Raw genomic sequence first — 20,240 nt, forward strand, 5'->3', positions numbered from 1 at the left:
GTACCCCGCCTCCTGCCCGAACTGAGCTGCGATAGGTTCCAGCGCTCCCGAGTCATAAAGTCCAATCCCAATCGTTTAGTGACTGTGCATTCCTCGGAGTGCCTGCCTCAACAAATTGGCAACCAGCACCAACATTACACAACTCTGCTCTCGCATCCAGTCAGAACAGGCACTCGGGCAAACCGGTCAGTCACCTGCCGACGTCCGTGAGCACATTCAAAACTATGTGAGTGCAGTAACTGTGCTACATTTACAAAAAAAAAAAAAAGTGGACATAAATTTTACACAGCCCTGGCTTTTTCCAAGAGTAAAAAACCTAACCCAGGATAAACGGAAAAAAACTTTTGCAACCATTCATTTTCAACTAAAGGGGGGTGGGGGGGGGCCCCTCATCTTTGAGGGGTGAAGTAAAAATAACTTGTGGTTATCAAATGGTTGTAAAAGTGTGCACATCCTCATAACTGTGAATACGGCTGTCGAGAATTTGGTTCAAACTCACATTAAGTTGAAGCTAGCACACAGCCTTCGCCATTTAATGTGCAATAAATTGAATAAGTCCAATAATTCACATGCAGAAAGAAGGCTGTCGCAAAATCTTTGCCTCAAAGCTTCAGATTGATACTAGCACGAAACAAGTTGGCAGCGAGCCACGAGGAAAGAGTCCTGAAAAGACCAAATGGATCATTTCACGTCTACAAAAGATAAATTGCAAGGTGTCTGCCCACACACAAAGCACAGCACAGCACAGCACAGCAGATGATCTCAGATCGGCAAAACATGACCTGATTTTCAAGAGCATACCAACCGGTGATTAGAACGTATTGTCGTGAATGCCCTTGGAAGTGGTCAAGGAGAGAGACAGCAACTCGGGCACTTTCAATAACTTTAGCGCCCAAAAGAAACATCCACAGAGCACATTTAATTTCATACACTCGTTGCGACGGACACAGATGACGCACAAGCAGATTAGCCGGTCGAAAACGGACCACTAACTTGAGCCAGCGTAGCCAACCACACCCACGCGACAATCGCCATGTCAGGTTCTGCCTGCCACACACACACATTTAAAGTCCCCGATATGAACAATAATACCTCACCCTCACAATCACATTATTGATTTGAATAATATTCCATGAATTGACCTGCAATTGGTAGAATATTTGATTTTAAAAATATTCAATAGCTACGGCCCAAACTTTTAGTGCATCTGAACAACTCCATATAAAGTTCAGTTGTTCTGGAAGCCTTTTCCTGCCATTTTAACTTTGATTCCTTTTTTTACCCATTTATTCTGCTTGCAGAAGCCGAGCGTGTCTGCGCTAAAACAGACAGCGACTCGGCTAAACAGATGAACAATAACTTCTTCAGCCCACCTGTTGAGGTCTTGCCAGCCAACTCTACAGCACAGAACATACGACGACGACGAACAGAGATTCTTGTCACATATACTGAATTGCCAGTATTTGATGCCAAAAAATACAATTAAAAAAAAATCCTGCAGCTCATTCAATGTTTCTGTTGGTCTTCTGCGAGCCTCCCTGACGAGTTTTTTTTTTTTTCCTCTTCTTTTCAGGAAAAGCCAACAAGAATTACGATCTGTGCTGATAGCTCACACTTAACTACGAGCTAGAACCTGACCAGTCATCATTTGATTGTTTACATTACAGTACTGTAAGTGCCGTTTACCAAAACAATCCTGATGCAGTCGTCAGTGCAGCTCAAATGAAAGTGCTCACTGTCGAAATAACACGGAATCGATTAGAGAAATATTGCATGATTTGGGGAAAAAAAGTTCACGAGATCACGTAAGGCCAAAACTAAATTTGAACGTGATTCATACGTCATAGTTGAGTGCGCACCAAAAAAATCCAGAGGTTGTAGGAGATGACTATGACTGTACATTTGCCATATTTGAAGTCTACGGCCTCAGATTTGGTTCACACTTGACTGCGAACCGCTCCAGATCACGACTTGATGAAGCCAACAGAACCACACCAAACCGGACTCCCTTGACCCCTCGGGTGTGCCTAATAAATTGTGTCCGGAAGAGATATGAGCAGAACCACTCATATCTGATTGATCCCATTTTGTGAAGTGCAACATACAGTAGTGAGTCGGGTAGCTGCGTTTGTTTGAGCGGAATATCACGTGAATGTCAAAGAGGCCTCATCCAAAATCAATACAGGGGCTCACATAGAAGCACACGAAATAAAGTCAGAGCGTCCTCCCTTGAGGACCGTGACGCCAAATTACAACTTGAGAGAAATCCCACAAAATGTGCTCATTGCAAAACATTTGACTGGAATGGAGTGAAAGGAAAGTGACGGTAGAAAAGAGCCTCTCTGTTTTTCTGCCACCATTCTCCTTTCATTCAGTCTCACACTAACATCTCAAAATACGTGAGGAGCACATAGATGAGGTACACGTGAGGAGTACACGAAAGCAAAAGTCCATTCCCTGGCTTTTCCACAGTTGTTGAATAATAATCCGGGAACAAGACAGACTTAATTCAAACAAAAGAGTGTTCAATATTTATCTGTTTCTATAAGGCGCTTCCTTAATCGCATCCTTGACAGCCCAATAAGTCGCACTAATGATGATGCATATTCTGCGGCCGATTCTACAAGCAATAAAGTCAGACGGGGCAGCAGAGATTAAAGATTACAAATGTTTTTATTTTTTTCAAGATGCTATCACAGCATCACATCCATCTGAAAACACAGGGTAGGACTTCCTGTCTGTCGTGCACTCGAACAATGATGATAGCAAGAAATGCGCCCTGGCATGATTATGTCACAACGTCAATCCGCTTCCTCTCAAAACTCGCGGAACAGAGTGTGCTGCAGTTTAAGACGAAATGGAAAATATAGATCATTAAAGAAAGAGGGCAGTACGTAGTCCAACTCCACATCATCCAGACTGCTTGGCTACAGCGGGTCATTGTGTTGAATTGGGCTTTTGCAGCAAGCGGATGCACCGCAGCACGAAGGCACATTTCACGGGTGCCCCAATTGAAGGGACGACATGGTACACATTAAATGCACTTTTTGGACAGAAACTTGCTCGGCCGGCTCGAGTTACGCTTCGGGTCATAGACGGTTAGGTTACCGTTACGGTGAGGCTCTGACCCGGTCATAAGCAGCGGAAAGAATGCTGCGTTGTGTCCGACGCAGCAGAATTCACTCGTCGTCGCCTCCATGGCAGCAAATGAGCAACACTTCTGACAAGTATTGTTATCGCCAAGTGACTGCTCACAGAATAGGACAGAAACACGTCGTCAATGAACTCATGCAGTACATTTTTCTCATTTCTAATTTAGAACTTAGCAAGGAACCGCTAGTCTACCATGTCACTTGGGAAAATGGTAATATAAGGCTATTAGTAAACTACTGTCATAAATATTTAAAATATAAGATAGCCTTAGCGGTCCCACAATGGGAACATTTGCTTCGTTTCACCTGCAGTAAGTGGATGCAGAAAGTACAAAAGTAGAATGCAAGAGAAGACATTTGCTTGACATTACAAGCTCCGGGGATTAAAATGAAATATTTCAGCAAGACTTTAACAACTTATGGAGTCAAGATTACGTTGTGGTGCAATCCCACAGTACACCAAATTCTTGTTATCCACAACATCCTCCAATAACTCTCAAGCAAGTCATATGTTTGACTTAATTTTATAACTATGGAAATTCATACAAACAGTTCTGGAAGGGAATTTCCATATTTTGGCAGCTCTGCAGTCATCGCCATGAATGCAATTTTACTAACATTTGGCATCGCGAGTTCTTTCTGTTTTCGGCCATTTTTTTTTTTTTTTTTTGCTTTCAGTCAAGACTTTTCATGTGTGTCCACCACTGCTTACGCACCCTTTTTCTTCCCACCGTAGCTGTCTGCGTAGCCCCATTTAAGGCTGTATGTCCGGCACACGCCGTGGCCAAAACAAAATATGTGACGCGTCAAGCAGCCGTCGCACCGACATGTGGCGCCACCGCCGCTGTTGAGAATGTAAACACACACGTCGCAGCCTACTGTCTTTTGTGTCAAAACTCTGATATGAAGTTTTGCTCCAAACATTGGAGGGAGAGGTCACGGTTTGGGTTCAAAAGAGGGCTGCTTTTTAGGTTTGCACAACTGTAAATCAAATCTAATGTTTACTTGCAGCGATAAGGCATGAACCGGGAAAATCAAGGCATAAAGTGAGGCTAAAAGGGAAGCTGGCTAAGAATTGATTGGTCAATCCGTCTCAATTATACCAACGCGTGTTCCATTTTGGAGTCCTGTCCAAGATTTATAAAGCCCATGAAGACTATTTCAGTTTGACATTTTACCTCAACCGGGCTGCTTGATTTCGAATTTCGAAAAATGGAATACTTCCAAAAAGGTCCCCTACTGTTTGACCTGTCCGACACAGTTTTTTTTTTTCCTTTTCAATTTCGAAAAATGGAATACTTCCAAAAAGGTCCCCTACTGTTTGACCTGTCCGACACAGATTACTTTCAAATGACAAAATACTTTCACGAGGCTCATATTTGGACAACAGAGAACAATCCAAAGGGCATCATTGTTTTGACACGTGACCTAAGCCCCGCCGACACACTGAAAGTGACTGTACTGGACAATTGCGAAAGAAATGGAAAAAATAAAATCTAGTCTGTGAGCCTCCGCCGCACATCAGGCAACTGACCCCCCCCCCGCACAGTCACTCTATTCAAAGTCATTGCGGCTGAAAAACTGCAACCGCCATCATTGAAATGGACAAACACTCTGTGCTCTACGAAGGGATGGGTACAAAAGTCCGAGCTTTTTTGGTACCCACCGATTCACCTCATATCAAAATGTACCATTTTTGGACACCAAAACGCATCCCTGTAATTGCGAGTGTGCGGGAGTGGAAGAGTTTGTGATTTTCCACGGCACACTCGCACGTCGCAATGCACGCTGACGTTGTCACTCAATCTTAGCTGTTCCACAACAAAAAGCATGGCTCCAATGTGCTCCAAATGACGGCTGCATTTCTCCACGCGTGACGCAGATGACACCTGTTGCATTGAGATAACATTGGCGAAAATAATAATAAAGAACACGCTTCATAAATCCTCTTCCACCGTTTCAGAGTGAGTTTTCCCCACAGCTGAGGATAGTGTGGGAAACGGGCTCGGCTCTTGTTTTGTTTGTATTCTTGGGGGGGGGGCACAAAGAACGAAGACAAAAACTAATACTCGGTACGCGGCGTGTCCCAGCAATTATATGCGTTCTATGACGCAGACAAAATTTCCAAAACTCAAGAGTCAACAAAGCCCCCCTCAGACACTGTCAATCTGTTTGACGCACTCACATACGTGAAGTCATAACTAAAAAAATGAAGTCTCCAGAGCAAATTTCGATGGAGTTACTACAGCGTACTGGCGTCAAGGACATGGCTCACGTCTATGGAGGGCAACGTAGTCACGCAAACACGGTCTTATGTACCCAATGTTATCTCTGAGCACAACAGATTTCTGTCTATGACTCATGTTTGCATATGCTCTCTCTCACAAATATGCACATATTTGCATTCCTGAAACATTCCATGATAGATGTCACTTTATTTTTTATGAAAAACGGACAAACTCAAAAGCCCTGTAAAGAGTACATGCTAGGATTGGTGGTGTTATGAAAATGTCTCAGGTGCATATGAGGTACTTGTACTACGGTTCACTTGGCGATCATGTGTCCCCTCTTGGCTCCTCCATGGTTACCGCGCCCTTGCTATCACTTTCCACCTGTTGCTAGACGTGACAAACAAGCAGAGTTATGCAAGGGCGATGTGCCTCGGCAATGGCCGTTGACAGCCCGACGCTGCTGCTCCAATTTAGACACGCCAAGTGAATCACATGCTGACGCCACATGAGGTCATCTTCACGCATCCGTGGCCCGGCTAACATTAGTTACCCTTCCAAGTGCATTTAACATTGATTTAAAGAAAGCCAAACTGATCTCAAATGTTACCAAAAAAAAAAGAAAAAGAAAAAGAAGAATTCATTTATAGCTTGTTGGGGCTTGTTCGACTGCACCAAAGTTTGGGTTCTGTTCTCTGGGGGGGGGGGGGGGGGGGGGCAGGTACTTCCTCCTCTTTTGACACTTCCGCTTGTATGATAGCGGGGAGAAATGTGTCACAATCACACATCTGCTGTTAACGTTTCATCAGGAATCAACTCCCAAAGTTGTACGCTTGGTGGCTTTGTAGTTTCACTGAAAACGCGAGCCGAGCAACAATGACCTCAAACACGACGTGAGGCTCAATCAATACTCACGAATTTCTTTTTGCCGTCTCCATCCTCGGAGCCTTTCTTTGATTTCTTGTCTTTTTTGGGCCCGAGAGCCGCGGCGGCGTTTCCCGTGTGGGAATCCATACTTGTAAAGTCGATTGTTTTCCTTGAACTGGGACTCAAAGTAGTTTCCGCATGGAGGTAACTTCGCTGACGCAAAAAAAAAAAAAAAAAAAAAAAAAAAAAGCACTCGAAGTAAATGTGTGGACTGACAAACGAACCTATAAGACAATTACGGAATAGGCAACTAACGATAATAATGTTTAGGGGCCAGGGGCTGGTGGCTTTGCTAACTAGCCACAATTAGCAGAGAGTTGCTAATGATCTGGTCCAGAGCCAACTCGTCGCCAAGCAGAGCAGCCTGTCCGTCGTCCGCGAGGAGGGAAATTCAAAGCGCGGCGGCTCGTCGTCGTCGTCGTCGGGACGCACCAGGACGGAGCCTTCCAACTTGCCCCGAAATGAAACAAGGCCACTTCAGGCATCGGCATCCGCGAGTTGGGTCACAGGTGACTTTTGTTCACCGCCCGCCCTGGCTCGACCAAACGCCGCCACTAGCGTTCGTTAGCTTTTAGCGGGGCTACTCTTGTCTGAATGAGTCCACTCCGAGCAGAAGTTGCTGCAGTCGCGTCGTCCCGGCCCGACTTGATGTGCCCGCCTACACGTTACGGCTCAGCGCAACGTTGAAACTCCGACGTGAGACCGTTTGAACACGAGCCAGGTGGCCTCCTGAACTTCTTGTGACAGTCCGCCCGGAGCTCTGGAGGGGCGGAGGCAGCGTGAGGCGACTTCACCTGAACCCGTCAACTGCTTCCTGCTCTGAACTACTTTTTTGTTTTTTTTTAAATCAACTACCCCAGCAAATGCAGGAGTTGTTCAAAACCTTACCCAGCTACAAATTTACACACTATCAAAACTAAGTTCGCCTGGAAGGTTTTGAAAGTCACCCAAACGATAAAATGACATTTCCTGTCGAAGCTTTTGGTCTAAACTTTGGATGGACACGTAGGTCAGAAATCACCCAGACCCATCATTTTTTCGTAATGGCTTTGTAGTTTAAAAAGAAAGTCACAATTTAACATTATAGGTATTTAATTTTTTAACCTCTATATATTTAACAATATTTTAGTTTGAAATGACTTCTCCAGACGTCCTTAAACGGATAAAAAAAATGACGCGTATTATTATTATTACAGGTGACTAATCAAAATAAAAACATGAGAAGAATTTGCAATTGCAATGTAGTTGCCAGACATAAAGATGGTGGAGCGATGATTATGAATAGAAAAGTTGATCGAGTTGAATGCCATTTCTTCATCTACGTCCTTTTTCTTGGTTTTTGTAGCACCATGCTGCCTCCCATAGGTCAGTCTTGGTACTACAGTATAACGGACCGCTGTGCCTTCTGTTGATTCCCGCGAGTGCACAAAGCGTGAAAAGGGAAATGAGCTCACACAGCAATTTTTCATCATCGTGCAAGAGCTATTTCACGTTTTGAAAAGATGTTTGAAATTGATGTATGTGTGTGTGTGTGTGTGTGTGTGGTGTGTGTGTGTGTGTGTGTGTGTGTGTGTGTGTGCGTAAATGTCATATATGGGCTAGGACTATCCATCCATTTTCTTAGCAGGCTAAGATAAGATAAGTGGCCGCTTATGCTCACAAGGATCGCGGGAGTGCTGGAGCCTATCCCAGCTGTCAACGGTACTGAACTGGTTTCCAACCAATTGCAGGGCAAAAAGAAACAAACAGCCGCACTCACAATCACACTGACGGGACAATTTAGAATATCCAATCAATGTTGCATGCTTGTGGGATGGCGTGCCCGGAGAAAAACCAAGCGGGCACGGGCAGAACATGCAAACTCCACACAGGGCAGGACGGATTTGAACCCACAACCTCAGAACTGTGAGGCAGATGTGCTCACCGGTCGCCTGCCATGTTGTGTTTTTAACGTTGAATTGATTGTTTTAGTTTGGGTGTGCAAAAGTTGCTGTCGAATGGCTAGAAGCAGAATGTGGTCTTCATTTCACTGTTGATTGTTTTAATGCACGTGTTATGGTGAGTGCACTGAGAATAAATCATTTTTAGTGGTCATTTGAAGTCCAGCTCTTCCAGATGATGCTCTAAATTAACGTTTATTGAAATCCGGTGACCCCATTAGACCCGTTTTATGTAATACCCAGAGTCCAATATAAATATGCTTTGCCTCACCAAAAAAAAAAAAAAAAAAAACCTATATACTGTATATATATATACAAACCCACAACAAGCTGCACCGGATTAGACTGATAAAGTCATTTATCCGCCGCGGTATGTGAGAGACGTTTCCAACAACAAGTCTACGGCGGACGTGAGCACGGGCGGCGTCAATGAAGCTGACAGCGCTGTAGTTGCATTTATTGCACACGAGTTTTCTTGTACTTCAGCTTCAAGTCTTAATTCCTCAGCGCACTTACGCTGAACGGCTTGGGGAACCATGAATTAAAAGTGAAAGATGGCAGCCAGACGGCTTTCAGAAGGATCCCCTGCGATGCCACATTAAATCGCAGCAGTGACCTCTGCAACAAAAGCGCCGGCATTCATTCAGCGGATGACACAAAGACTTTACTTGAAGACATTTTCAGTTTCTTTATGTCACGGTATAGACGTGCAGTCTGCCGTTTCATAACCATCGTACAATCTACAAGATGAAAAATGTGTTTGTTGCATCATTGCACAAGACATATTTTGTTCTTGTTGTTATGTCATCATGAATAATTGGAACTTTAAAGGCCAAGGTAAAACACTATGAATGCCGTCCGTATTCCAGAACTCTGGCAAGTCAGAAATCTTCTTTGACTATCAGAAACGAGCACTATTAACTAACGGCCAAGTCTTAAACGTATACTCCACCCCGAATTCAGCGAGAGCCGGCCATGACGTCACTCGCAGAGATGTCCTGAAATACTTCAGAAACTATTTATTATCCGCACTCATTGATTATATGTATGATGTAACCGGCGTGCTTTTGCAACAAACGAAAGAAAACAATTGGCGTGTAGCATAGATAGCTACATAGCTACACAATGTCTTTATGAAAGATGATCCAACCTGCCCAAAATAGTTTCCATTTGTGTATTCACAAACAAAGCAAAGAGTAGCTCATCGAGGTCGCACGCAATGATTTTGACTTCCCAGAAGACTTGAATACCACGGACGCACACGCAAAAGGGAGCAAAGAAAATGCTAAAATCAGAGTTTGTTGCATCCGTGTACCGTCAGCGTGAGATAACCAAGTATGAAAGCCGAGAATCGGGTCTCAATTTTGCAACATTCCGTCGCTCTTGGTCTGCTCAATGACTCAAAGACAATTGATGCTGGTTTTGACTCAATCCTGGCCTCACCCACTTTGCGTCCGTCCATCTTGCTCTTATTTCGGATTCCGAGCCACGGAGTCCAGTGTCGGAGAGAATAGAGGAAGGCAACAACGTCACATGCACAACGCAAGCCCCCCGTCCAGGCTACTTGTACGACGTCCGGGCCTCCCTCAGTGACCTGTCGTACGGCATGGAAGCGAAGAAAGAGTTCCGCAGCTGACAGTTAATGAAAAAGACAATGCTCAGCACCAGCAGAAACAACAGCAGGCACATGACCACGTAGGTGACGAGGTCCGGTTTTTGCAGCCCTCCTCCTCCCCCTCCCCCTCCCCCTCCTCCTCCTCCTCCTCCTTCTCCTGCCCCACCGCGGACGGCGGTGGGCCTCAGCAGGGCGGCCACGTTGACAGAGGTGGGGGTGCTCGCGGAAGACTGAGCCATGAGCAGCAGGTCCAGCTGAGGGCTGATGGTGGAGTTGAGTAGGACCTGCCTCAGCATGGCCTATGTGGGCTGGGCTGCAAGGCAAACAACACAAAGTGCCATTTTTAGGAATTCTCACTGATGCGATCCATCAGGCTTGCTCACGCCTCGTTTCTGATCCATTCATCGGAAAACTTTGATACCGCCACGTCAAAATGAGCGCGACGCTTTTGTTATCAGCATTGGGACCCCGACGTCGAGTCACGCAGATCCGGCCGTCCATTTTCTCAGCCGCTTATCCTTACGAGGGTCGCTGTAGTGCTGGACCCTATCTCAGCTAACAGAATAAGCGTAACAACGCATCAGGGATTTGTCTCCGGCAGTCGGTGCCGCCCTGGTATCGCATTCAGAACAAAGAACAAAAAAAAAAAACTAACGAGAACAAAGACCCTGAACTGCTCGGCACTCGATTGCAGCACAGTAAATACTGTAGAACTTAAATATCGATTTATTATCCCCCGTAAAATTATGATAATCATAATATTAACTACTCAGTAGTGCCTCGCCATGTTAATTAGAATTCACAGTACACAAGTCAAATGAAAATTGTGGATCGGAAAAAAATATTCGGGTAAAATAAAGCTCAATTGTATTTAACAAATGTACTGTATTGGATTTAAAATAATAATTACATAAAAAAAAGATTTATGCACCGTTTGCTCATTTAAATCAGTGATTCTTAACGTACCGCTAGAGGGCGCTCGCGTGCCATTACCTGGACGTGGATCCCACTTTGAGAATCAGTGGGTCCAACTCCCGGCGACCCCAGACCCCACCGAGGATAAGCGTGGCCGGAAAACGGACGGATTGATTATTTAGTAACATTTATGTTTTGGAAATGTGGAGAGAAAATCATCAGAGCACCCCGACAAAACCTACACTTGTAGGAGCAAAGGTTTGAAACAATAACCTCAGGATGGACATATTGTACATTTTATCCAAGCAATACACCTCACTTGAAGCGAATACCTCGTAAGTATTAGACTAAAACTACTCAGTGCATTTCAAGGTCGGTGCTTTGGTCCATACCATACAAAAAGGTCGACACCTGTGTCAAAGTACTCGAATACATCCGGACAACGAGGCCATGTGTGACTTGGCTGCTATGAAATGTCACAATAGTCACGAGGAAGGCTTACGTGAACGCGCACCGCTGAGACCGTCACAACTGATAGTGGATGGGGCAAATCCCGGCTCCGCATTCCTTTCGGTTCCCTGTTCGATGACGAGGACGCGCTGTTGGACAACAGCGGCGCGACTTCTTCCACGTTGCGCCCGACGCAATTCATGTGCATCTGGGTGGGATTCAAAAGATGACGAAGAAGAAGGAGAAAAAGACGACCCAATTGGACTTCATTCCAGCTCCGAAGCAGGAGCAACAATTACCTAGCGAAGAATCCCGTCAATATATGCACAAAACAAAAATCACGGAAGTCCTAATCTCGAATCCTTCCGTCCGCGAGCGACCGACGGCATCTCAGCGTGCATCACAACACGCCAGCCGCTTGCCTCCAAGCCACCGGAGAGATGTGGGTGCCATTAACGCTCCGGTGCGGTTGGACCGAGAAGCGCGGTCATCTCAACGAAGCACAAATACAACAAAAACAGCAAAAAACAGCAAAAAACAGCAGCAGCAGCAGCAGCAGCAGCAGCAGCAGGCCGGCTGCTCCGATCTTCGCCCTTCCTCGCGAGCCACTCGAGACGGCAGAAGCGTGCGCGTGCGTCGGGGGCGTGTCACTTGACAGCGATGCGCTACTGGAAAGTCACAAAGTAGACCCAAATCCTCACCCGCTTTATCTCTCTCCAAAGTCATGGGAGGATGTCGAGGCAGGGCGGGGGGGGGGGGGGGGGGAGACAGATACCGGACATAGCATGACATCATTTAAGCATAAAAAAGGAAGTGCCCCCATCCAGACAGCCATTTTTTTTTTTTGGTCGTACTAGATACACACAGAGGTTTGTCTCCGCCACCTACGTTCTTCTCTCGAAATCCATCTTAAGTGATTTCACTCAGAGCGTTGGCCTCACAGTTCTGACGACAGGGGTTCAAATCCTGAGCCCACCTGTGTGGAGTTTGCATGTTCTCCCCATGCCTGCGTGGCTTTTCTCCGGGTGGGAACGCCGCTAACCTCCCACATCCCCAAAACATGCATTTGTTGACGACTACAAAATTGCCCGTAGGTGTGATTGTGACCGTTGTCTGTCTCCATATGGCCAGCGATCGGCTGGCGACCAGTTCAGGGTGTAGCCCGCCTCCTGCCCAAAGATAGTTGGGATGGGGTTCAGCATTCCTGCGACCCTAGTGAGGATAAGCGGCTCAGACAATGGATGGATGGATGATTTCACTCTGTATAAGTTTAACATATGTGTGTGTGTGTGTGGGGGGGGGGGGCGTTTAACTGCTCTAAACGCGAGAAGACTTTGCATCTTTGCACAACTGCGACTCTGATAAGAAACGGTTCCCTTTTAATCGAACGTCTCCTGTTCTCCATTCCTGTTAGTTTGTCTGTTGTTCTTCTCCGTGCTTAACACGAATGTCGTACCAGGGCGGCGGCGGCGACCGCCGGGGACAAATTCCTTGTTTCCTTTATTTGCCTGCATTTTGCTTCTTGGTTCATGCGGCTACAGCTGTCAATCAGTCGCACGTTACGACCGCCAGATGTGATGTCGGCCCCGTTATTTATTTTTATTGAAACGTATTCATGGTAATGGAGGTGGTGGGCCGACGCCCGAGCGCCCTCTGTTGGCCAGCTGAGAGGACGCTGGCAGGAATGCCATGTCGTGAGTGAGGTCCCAACGCAGAAGTTATAATTTCATATTTTGATCAACTAAAGCTGCATGCACAAAGGCATCGATCCACGGAGACAGCAAACAAAAGCGATAATCCGCCGAGTCGTTTCTGAGGGTTTCGAACTCTCCTTGCTTGACATTGCCTGCCGGCGCATACCAGGAGGCCACGCCCGCCAGTGATCTCCCAGGCAACTGAAAACAACAACGCAGCACAGCTATAGAACACGGCAGCCGGATAAGCAGAGAACGCCCGTCCGTGCAAACAAAGCCCACGCAGAAAAGTCGGACGCTGACCCTCACAATTTTGAGAACATTGTGGACTAAAAGTTTGGCGGAACAGAAGTGATCACCTGTGGACTTGTTCCGACTCCTTGGTTTACAATCAAGTTCTGCTCCGAGCACGGACACACAATCCAAGTTGCCCGCACAACTAACGTCATGATTACATTCGGCGTTATCATGAAAAGCACTTCTAGGCCAGAATGGAAAAACAGGAAATGAACAATCAACAGTGAAGCCAGCGGGTCTTCTTGTACTGCATGACAGCGGCTTTATGCGAGGATTGTCACAAATCGGGCCTCCTGCAAGTAAGTGGAAACGTTCCGGTTTGGCGGTTCCGTCACCCTGTGATGTTGTCTGCATTTGATCTGACACTCGAGTACTAATTGACATAAAGAAGCCAGGTCGCTCTTCCGTGACGCGTTAGACATCAGAACCGACACAAAAGGGGCCCACCGCCGCAGAGCTCTGCCGGTCTGTTTCATATTCATTTGCACCTGTTCTGTCACAACAGAAGCTTCTAGCAGCCTCTCTGCAAGGACACACGCACGCTCACACACACACACACACACACACACGTGCGCGTATGTTGCAACAAAAAACAAGACTAGACACAAACAAAAACTGCTGACTGTTCCCAAATTAGATGCTGCGACGCTTGAGAGAAAAAGGCTTGTGGACTTCAAGCCACAGGACCCCCCCCCCCCTCTTCCCTTCCCTTCAGTGGCCTACATGAAGTCTACATGTGGGGCAGATTTTGGCTTTTCACGTGGGAAATCTAATCGCAGCCCAAAGCTTTGTTTACTCGTGTGACGGCGGCGGCGGTAATTGCGCTTTATTACGCACATTCCATTCCCTCGCATGGCTGCAGGCTTGCTGCTGTCCTCATCATCAGCGTCTATCTATTATCCACAGGGCTCATGTAAAAATACATTAAGGGGGGGGGGGGGGTGGAATAAACGTTCATGAAAATCCCCTCAAGTTGTCAGTATTAATAAGGACTGATCTTCATCCGCAGACGTGATCCAGTTGAGAGTCGTGATGTTATTTTCATTGACAGTCGCAGATGCAGTCACTCAACGATGTGTTTATCAATATAAATGGTGTCCCATAAGTCTGCACACTGAGGAGGCATCATACTTTCCATACATATAAAGTTCTAGCGTGCATTTCTTTGTATTTCGGATAACCCAAAGACGTCATTTGAATAAAATGGAACAAACTGAAATCATCCCGATGGCCGCTTCAGCGAGCGGTCGTAAGCCAAATTGCACAATTGTAGTTTAGTTAAGATTTTGTTTTAAAAACATGGAATCAAATGTCCAAAAATGAAGAGGATTGTCATAGACCAGCAGCACGGAGGCGTACCCGAATGCAGGACCTCCAGGCAAGGGCATAATGTTCGGAGTGGTTTTATTCCAAAAAACAGGTCAATATCAAAAAGGCCGTCCAACACAAGTAGAAGCACAAAAACACAGGCTAGTGGCAAGGTCCAGAAATATAAACAGGGTCCAATGGCAAGGAGGGAAACTAATAAACGTGACGAGACGTCGTCAAACTAAAAGGGCACAGACTCGCTGTGACAAGGGATTGCTCTACACGTACTTACGCACAGTAGCAGAATGTCCCGGAATGCAACGAACTGGCAAATGCCGATGACAGGTTTAGCACTTTAAGTATACTTGGGTCATTGGTGTCCCAAATGCTACACACCTGTGACAGCTGTACAAGGTGGCACCGCCCAGAGCAACGGCCTGGCCACGCCCCTCACAGGAAGCACCGCTCGTGACAGGTGATATAAAAATTCGACCAATATTTTGAATCAAATAGCTACGTTTGTCACCAGAGAAGAAACCGCCGCCATACAAATTTGCCTAGAAAACCCCGGAAAAGAAACATAGTTGATGGCGTGTTAAAGTAAGTGTGAGCTAAGTAAGGGTTTCGCTTTGTCTTTTTCGTCTTTTCTTCAGCGGAAGTTGTAGCTCGATGGATACTTTCTTCCTCCCGTGAGGGAAATAGGATTGATTAGCTCCATAAAGTTTTAAAATCTTTCCACAAGGTTAGCTGGAAAGTGAAATGGGGAAAAAAAAAAACACACACACACGTACACGCACGCATACACAAATCCAAAAAGACAAATCAAAATACAAACGAAATGACAACTTTCACGTATTCCTCTCTCCACTTCCCTCTCCCCCTGTGTGTGTGTGTGTGTGTGTGTGTGCGCGCGTCATGCAAAATGTTCTGCTCATGCAATGTTTCATTTTCTGGTGTCGTTACCTCCAACCCGTCTTCCGTGTTTTTTGCCATCATCCTCATTCGTTGCGCCTCTCTTCTTGCCTATCATTCCCTCCCACTTTCTGATTCCTAATCCATTTAATCCATGACCAAAAAGAAACACTAGTGAGGCACAAGACAACTCATCCGTGAAGCACACTTCAAACTTTAAATTGGCGATAACTTGAAGATGAGCAAGAAAGCTCCGATTATTCTTCTGACTTGACGAACATTGAAGAAGAAGAAGAAGAAGAAGAAGGAAAAAAAAACCCCCCCCACTAGAAAGCTCGGTCGTACCAAACGTGTGCCACGGAAGTCAGCAAAGATTACGGGCCCCATTTGGGTGAACGACTTCATTCTTTCACGGCGGGAGGGCCAAGGTCGCGCCAGAGCCGGCTTAGCGACGTCTTGTTATTTTCATAGACGGGTGCAAGGTGGCGGATCTGCGAGTGGGTGGGCTGCGTCACCGTGGGAGTGTTTCATGGATAAAAACAAAAAAAAATGCAACATTGAGTCTTCAAACTATGAGCACACAAACCCAATCACGACCCTCCCCAAAAAATAGAAAATGAGCCCTTTTTTCACCACAGTACCATCTGCTGGATCCGCTCGGTTTTCCTCACACATAAACTAGTTCAAAAACGGATTGGGGGGTGGTGGTGGTGGTCTTCTCTCTAATAAAAGCTGCCACCTCATCCATTTTGTATTTGCGAGAAACGCCACCAAATGTCTGGCTTTTGTCCAAAACCAAGACGAACTGGATGCCTTTGCTCTTGTTTCCGCTCGAAATGTGTTGGAGGAAGGAAATGAGGCAGCTTCAAAGAATATTTGGCGCATTTCACACGCTCCAACATTAGTCACATGATTATGTCACTGCAATTTCAATGAATACATCAAATACTGTAAATAAAATCGTGCATGCCTATGCTCCAACGACCCCATCCCCCACACACGTATGATGAAAACCACCACAGAAGAAGTCACCGAGCCACATGTAACTACGCATCATTTATAACGCCAATAAAAATGTCTGCTCCAAAAGGACATCTGAAGAGAAGTATCATGAAACAATGTTTTATTTCTATTGGGTTGAAAATGTGACTGACGACTCATCTAATGCATTCATACTTTGTTTGCGGGGCGGGTGTGGCCCCTCGCATTTTGAAAATAGGTTCAAATGCTCCAAATGGGTCCGCCGGTACCCTGCTGAAGTGAACGTGTTGATCCTCGGCCTGGTAAGCAGAGAAAAGTCAAGTTTCTCTATGAATTCTGCACTCCTCTATCAAAAGCACTTTTTGAGCGTCATTTCAAGGTGAATCCAAAATGCAGTCCAACCTTCACAGTTGAAATTAATTTCACCTTCTGTTGGTCTTCCGCTACTTTTTCCTGGCTTTGTTTTTCCCTAACAAGGAGCAGATATAGCAAAATTCACTTTTTTTTTTTGCCGTCTTTATCCAGAAATTTGACAAAAACTCTTTTGAACACCCCTTTTGCAAAGTTACCCTTTCCACAACAAACGTGTGGCCTTCCGCGACAGAAGTACTGTGTCGGAAATGCGGTTGGTACGACCCAAATCCGCTTGGCCCAAATGAAGCTGTACGGAGCCTCTTCTGGGCTCTTCTACGGTCATGACGTACTTTAGAACTCACAGCAACGCGGCCGCAAAACTTGCAGTGAACTGTTGCGATTGTGTATGCGGTAAAGATTGCAGCAGTAATTTCATATTGAGAGATCATGATTATTATTTGCCGATGTTGTAAAATAAATTCAAGCCCCGTGAATCCAGCTGACATATGACGTGCACCCAAAAGAGGAAATAGAGCAATATTGTTCCATCCGTGTCGCCTGCAGTCGATATTTTCAGTGGTAAATATATGTTTATGGATCTCATATGATATTTATTATGTGGCGGTTTGAAGAGAAATCGCTATTTCAAGGGTTCGAACATTTCAACTGAACAAGTCAGACAACTGGATGTCGTCTCACATCGGACCACACCACCATTGATTTACTTTGCCACATAAAAAAAGACTTAAATAAATGTCATCATATAAGAGCAAGAGACCAAAAAAAAAAAAAAAACAGCGCGCGAGTCCCACAGCGAATAAATGAGGATGAAGGGCGACGCAAAACAGAACCAGGTGGTCGCAAGATGAATGCTGTTGCAAACATTCCATAAAAGGCAAAGAATGTCGTAGCAACCTCAATGCGCTGAAGCACAACGTCGCTGTACATTACCCGCAACGCTTGCGCTGTGCAATAAACGCAACTTCCACTCTCCTGTCCACTCACTCAAAAGCCACGGTGGGAAAAAAAAAAAAAAAAAAAGACAAAAATACATTTTGCAGCAGGCCGGCAAAGTCAAGACACTGGTTAGAGCGTCTGCCTCACAGCTCCGGGGACGGGGATTCAAACCCCATTCCTGCCCGGGCGGACTTTGCCCGTTCTTACCGGGCCCTCCGCTGACCTCTCGCATGCGTTCACTCAAGACCCGAAATTGCCCCGAATTGTGAATGTGTCGTCCGTCTACGCGGCAACCACAAGTTAGCTGGGTTAGGCTCCAGCACTCCCGTGACCCTTGTGAGGATAAGCAGCTCCGATAGCATTGTTTTCATACAGAATCCACCCAGTTGTAATTGGGGGACAAGGGAGGGACACCCAAAAAAACAGACGAGCAACCATTTGCGCTAACCTTGACGCCGATGCACAGTGTGGAACCTTCCGCAAGCGAAAGATGCGTTTGGAATGTGGGAGAAGGCGCCGTACCTGGAGAAAACCCACACGATCCTGAGGAAAAAGACTCCAGCTGCGCACAGCAGGGCCCGAGCCGAGATTCGCACCCAATCCTCTCGAGTGCGAGGCGCACGTGCGTGCGCGTAAGCTTGCTGCCCTTGCACCAGTCGGTCGCCAAATGACCTCAATACATCAATAAATACATTCATTAACCATCTACTGATCGATCCGGTGCTGCTCAAAGTGTGGTTCAGGTGGTACCGCCATCGCTCTCTGGGTTCTCCGTCCAAAACAAGAAGAATCGCCCGTCGACTTGAAATTCAAGTCTACACACGTGTGTTTCATCGATGGGAACCACGTCTTCATGAACTTTTTTGTGCAATATCATCGTTAGGGTCAAGTGTTTCTCATCTATATTCTGTCACGAACGGAATATTTCAAAAGGACACAATCCGTCCAAATCAAACACCTCCTTCAATAAATCATCAAAACGCAAACCCAATTGATTATAATGGCATGGCACATCAGCCGAGTGGTGTATACATCCACTGCGCAGGTCAAAGGTTGTGGGTTTGAATCCGGGCTCTGGCCCTCCTGAGTGGAGTTTTGCATGTTGGCACACAAACACACAGTTCTGTTAGCATTCGATAAATTGGTCATTTTCTAGTAAATGTTGCTTGTCATATCGTTTCCCCATTTATCGGCACTCAGTGTTGTTGTTTTCTTTTCTCCATTTTGACGACGGCAGTTAATATTTCCAGCGACCCAGAAGGAGTGAACTCATTTTGGATGTCACATCGCTACCCGGCACGCGCGGGAGAGAGCGGCCGCGTCCGTCTCGGCGGGCGATTCTGACGTACCTCGAGGAGCGGGCCGGTCGCCCGGAGTCCCTCAATCCGTGGCCGATGTCCGCGTTCGTTCCCCAAAAAATCGGTTGACGCTCGACAGCGCTTTCATTTTTCGGCCGACGGCAACCTGGCAAAACCTTCTCGGCCGACTTCTTCGGTGTCGCGCCCGCTCCGCAAATGAGATGTTGACATTTCACCAATCACTTCAACTCACAGAAGAGAAAAGATATTTTGTTTGAATCATTTCACAATATGTCCATGCTTTGACTGTTGAGGGGGAAAAAAAAGGGAGCAAACCTTGACTGAAATGTAAGACGTCAATCATTTAGGAGGGTGTTTTCCTACATCGAGAGTGTTGAGAAACTGACAGCTGAGAGGGGCAAGAGTCTGGCCGAGAACTCAACAATAGAGTCTCGGAACTCGGTCCTCTGGGACTCAGTCTCCCCCCCCCCCCCACCCCGAGCCTTCCACGAGACGTCTTTGGGAGGTGGGAGTTGAAAGTCCCTCTGATGGGGGACTCTGCCAGACGCTCAAAATTCGTTTGGACCTGCCACGTCGGACCGGCATCTCTCCCCCCCCCCCCCACACCCAGGTGGGGATCAGTAGAAATCTCCGCCCCTTTTATTTGTCTTTGGGGTCTTAAAGCCGTGCTTTGTCCGGTCCCTCACCTACGACCGTTTTACCGTGCGTGAACCTGCCAGAGAACTTAACTCTTTGGGTCGTTGGGACGCACAAAACCCTTCGGCGCGATAAGGTGACGGCTCATGGAGGGGTGGATATATTTTGGAAAATGTATTTCTTTTGGGTCATTTTTGGGTTTTGCCCGGCCCTCGAGTGCAAAACTAAATATTGTCGAATGGTTTTTGAAAATGTCCGCGAGTGAGTCGGTCTGCACCGCACGTCGTGACGTGCAACAGTGGAAGCAACCATTTCCGACGCCAGTGACACGACACGGTTAGCTAGGCTGGGCTAAGATCCGGAGCCACGTTCAAGCAACAGCCAGACTGCAGCCGAAACAATGCAGTCCCCCAAGCCCGGGCGCTCTTCTCTTCTCGCTCTCTCCACACATCCATATTCATACACGTGTATATGTCTGTGTTTGCGCGTGTTCACACTTCTCTGCTTCCCTCCTGATGTGAAAAGGAGCGGCGGAGGAAACCTCCAAATCCCTCG

At 46.4% G+C, this 20,240-nt stretch overlaps 1 protein-coding gene across 1 annotated transcript in view; it reads right to left on the reverse strand.

The window, feature by feature from the left end:
- Positions 1 to 7,844, reverse strand: part of LOC133509057 (protein diaphanous homolog 1) — a 31,438-nt gene extending 23,594 nt beyond the window's left edge. Inside the window, exons 1-2 of the mRNA XM_061835698.1 lie at positions 6,563 to 7,844; positions 6,296 to 6,460 (exon numbers count right to left, since the gene is read on the reverse strand). Coding sequence (XP_061691682.1) covers positions 6,296 to 6,394 — 99 coding nt within the window. The 5' untranslated portion in view covers positions 6,395 to 6,460; positions 6,563 to 7,844. The remainder of the gene's footprint in view (positions 1 to 6,295; positions 6,461 to 6,562) is intronic.
- Positions 7,845 to 20,240: the final 12,396 nt, after the last annotated feature.

This window comes from Syngnathoides biaculeatus, chromosome 11 (genome assembly GCF_019802595.1).
Source record: "Syngnathoides biaculeatus isolate LvHL_M chromosome 11, ASM1980259v1, whole genome shotgun sequence".
Taxonomy (NCBI): Eukaryota; Metazoa; Chordata; class Actinopteri; order Syngnathiformes; family Syngnathidae; genus Syngnathoides; species Syngnathoides biaculeatus.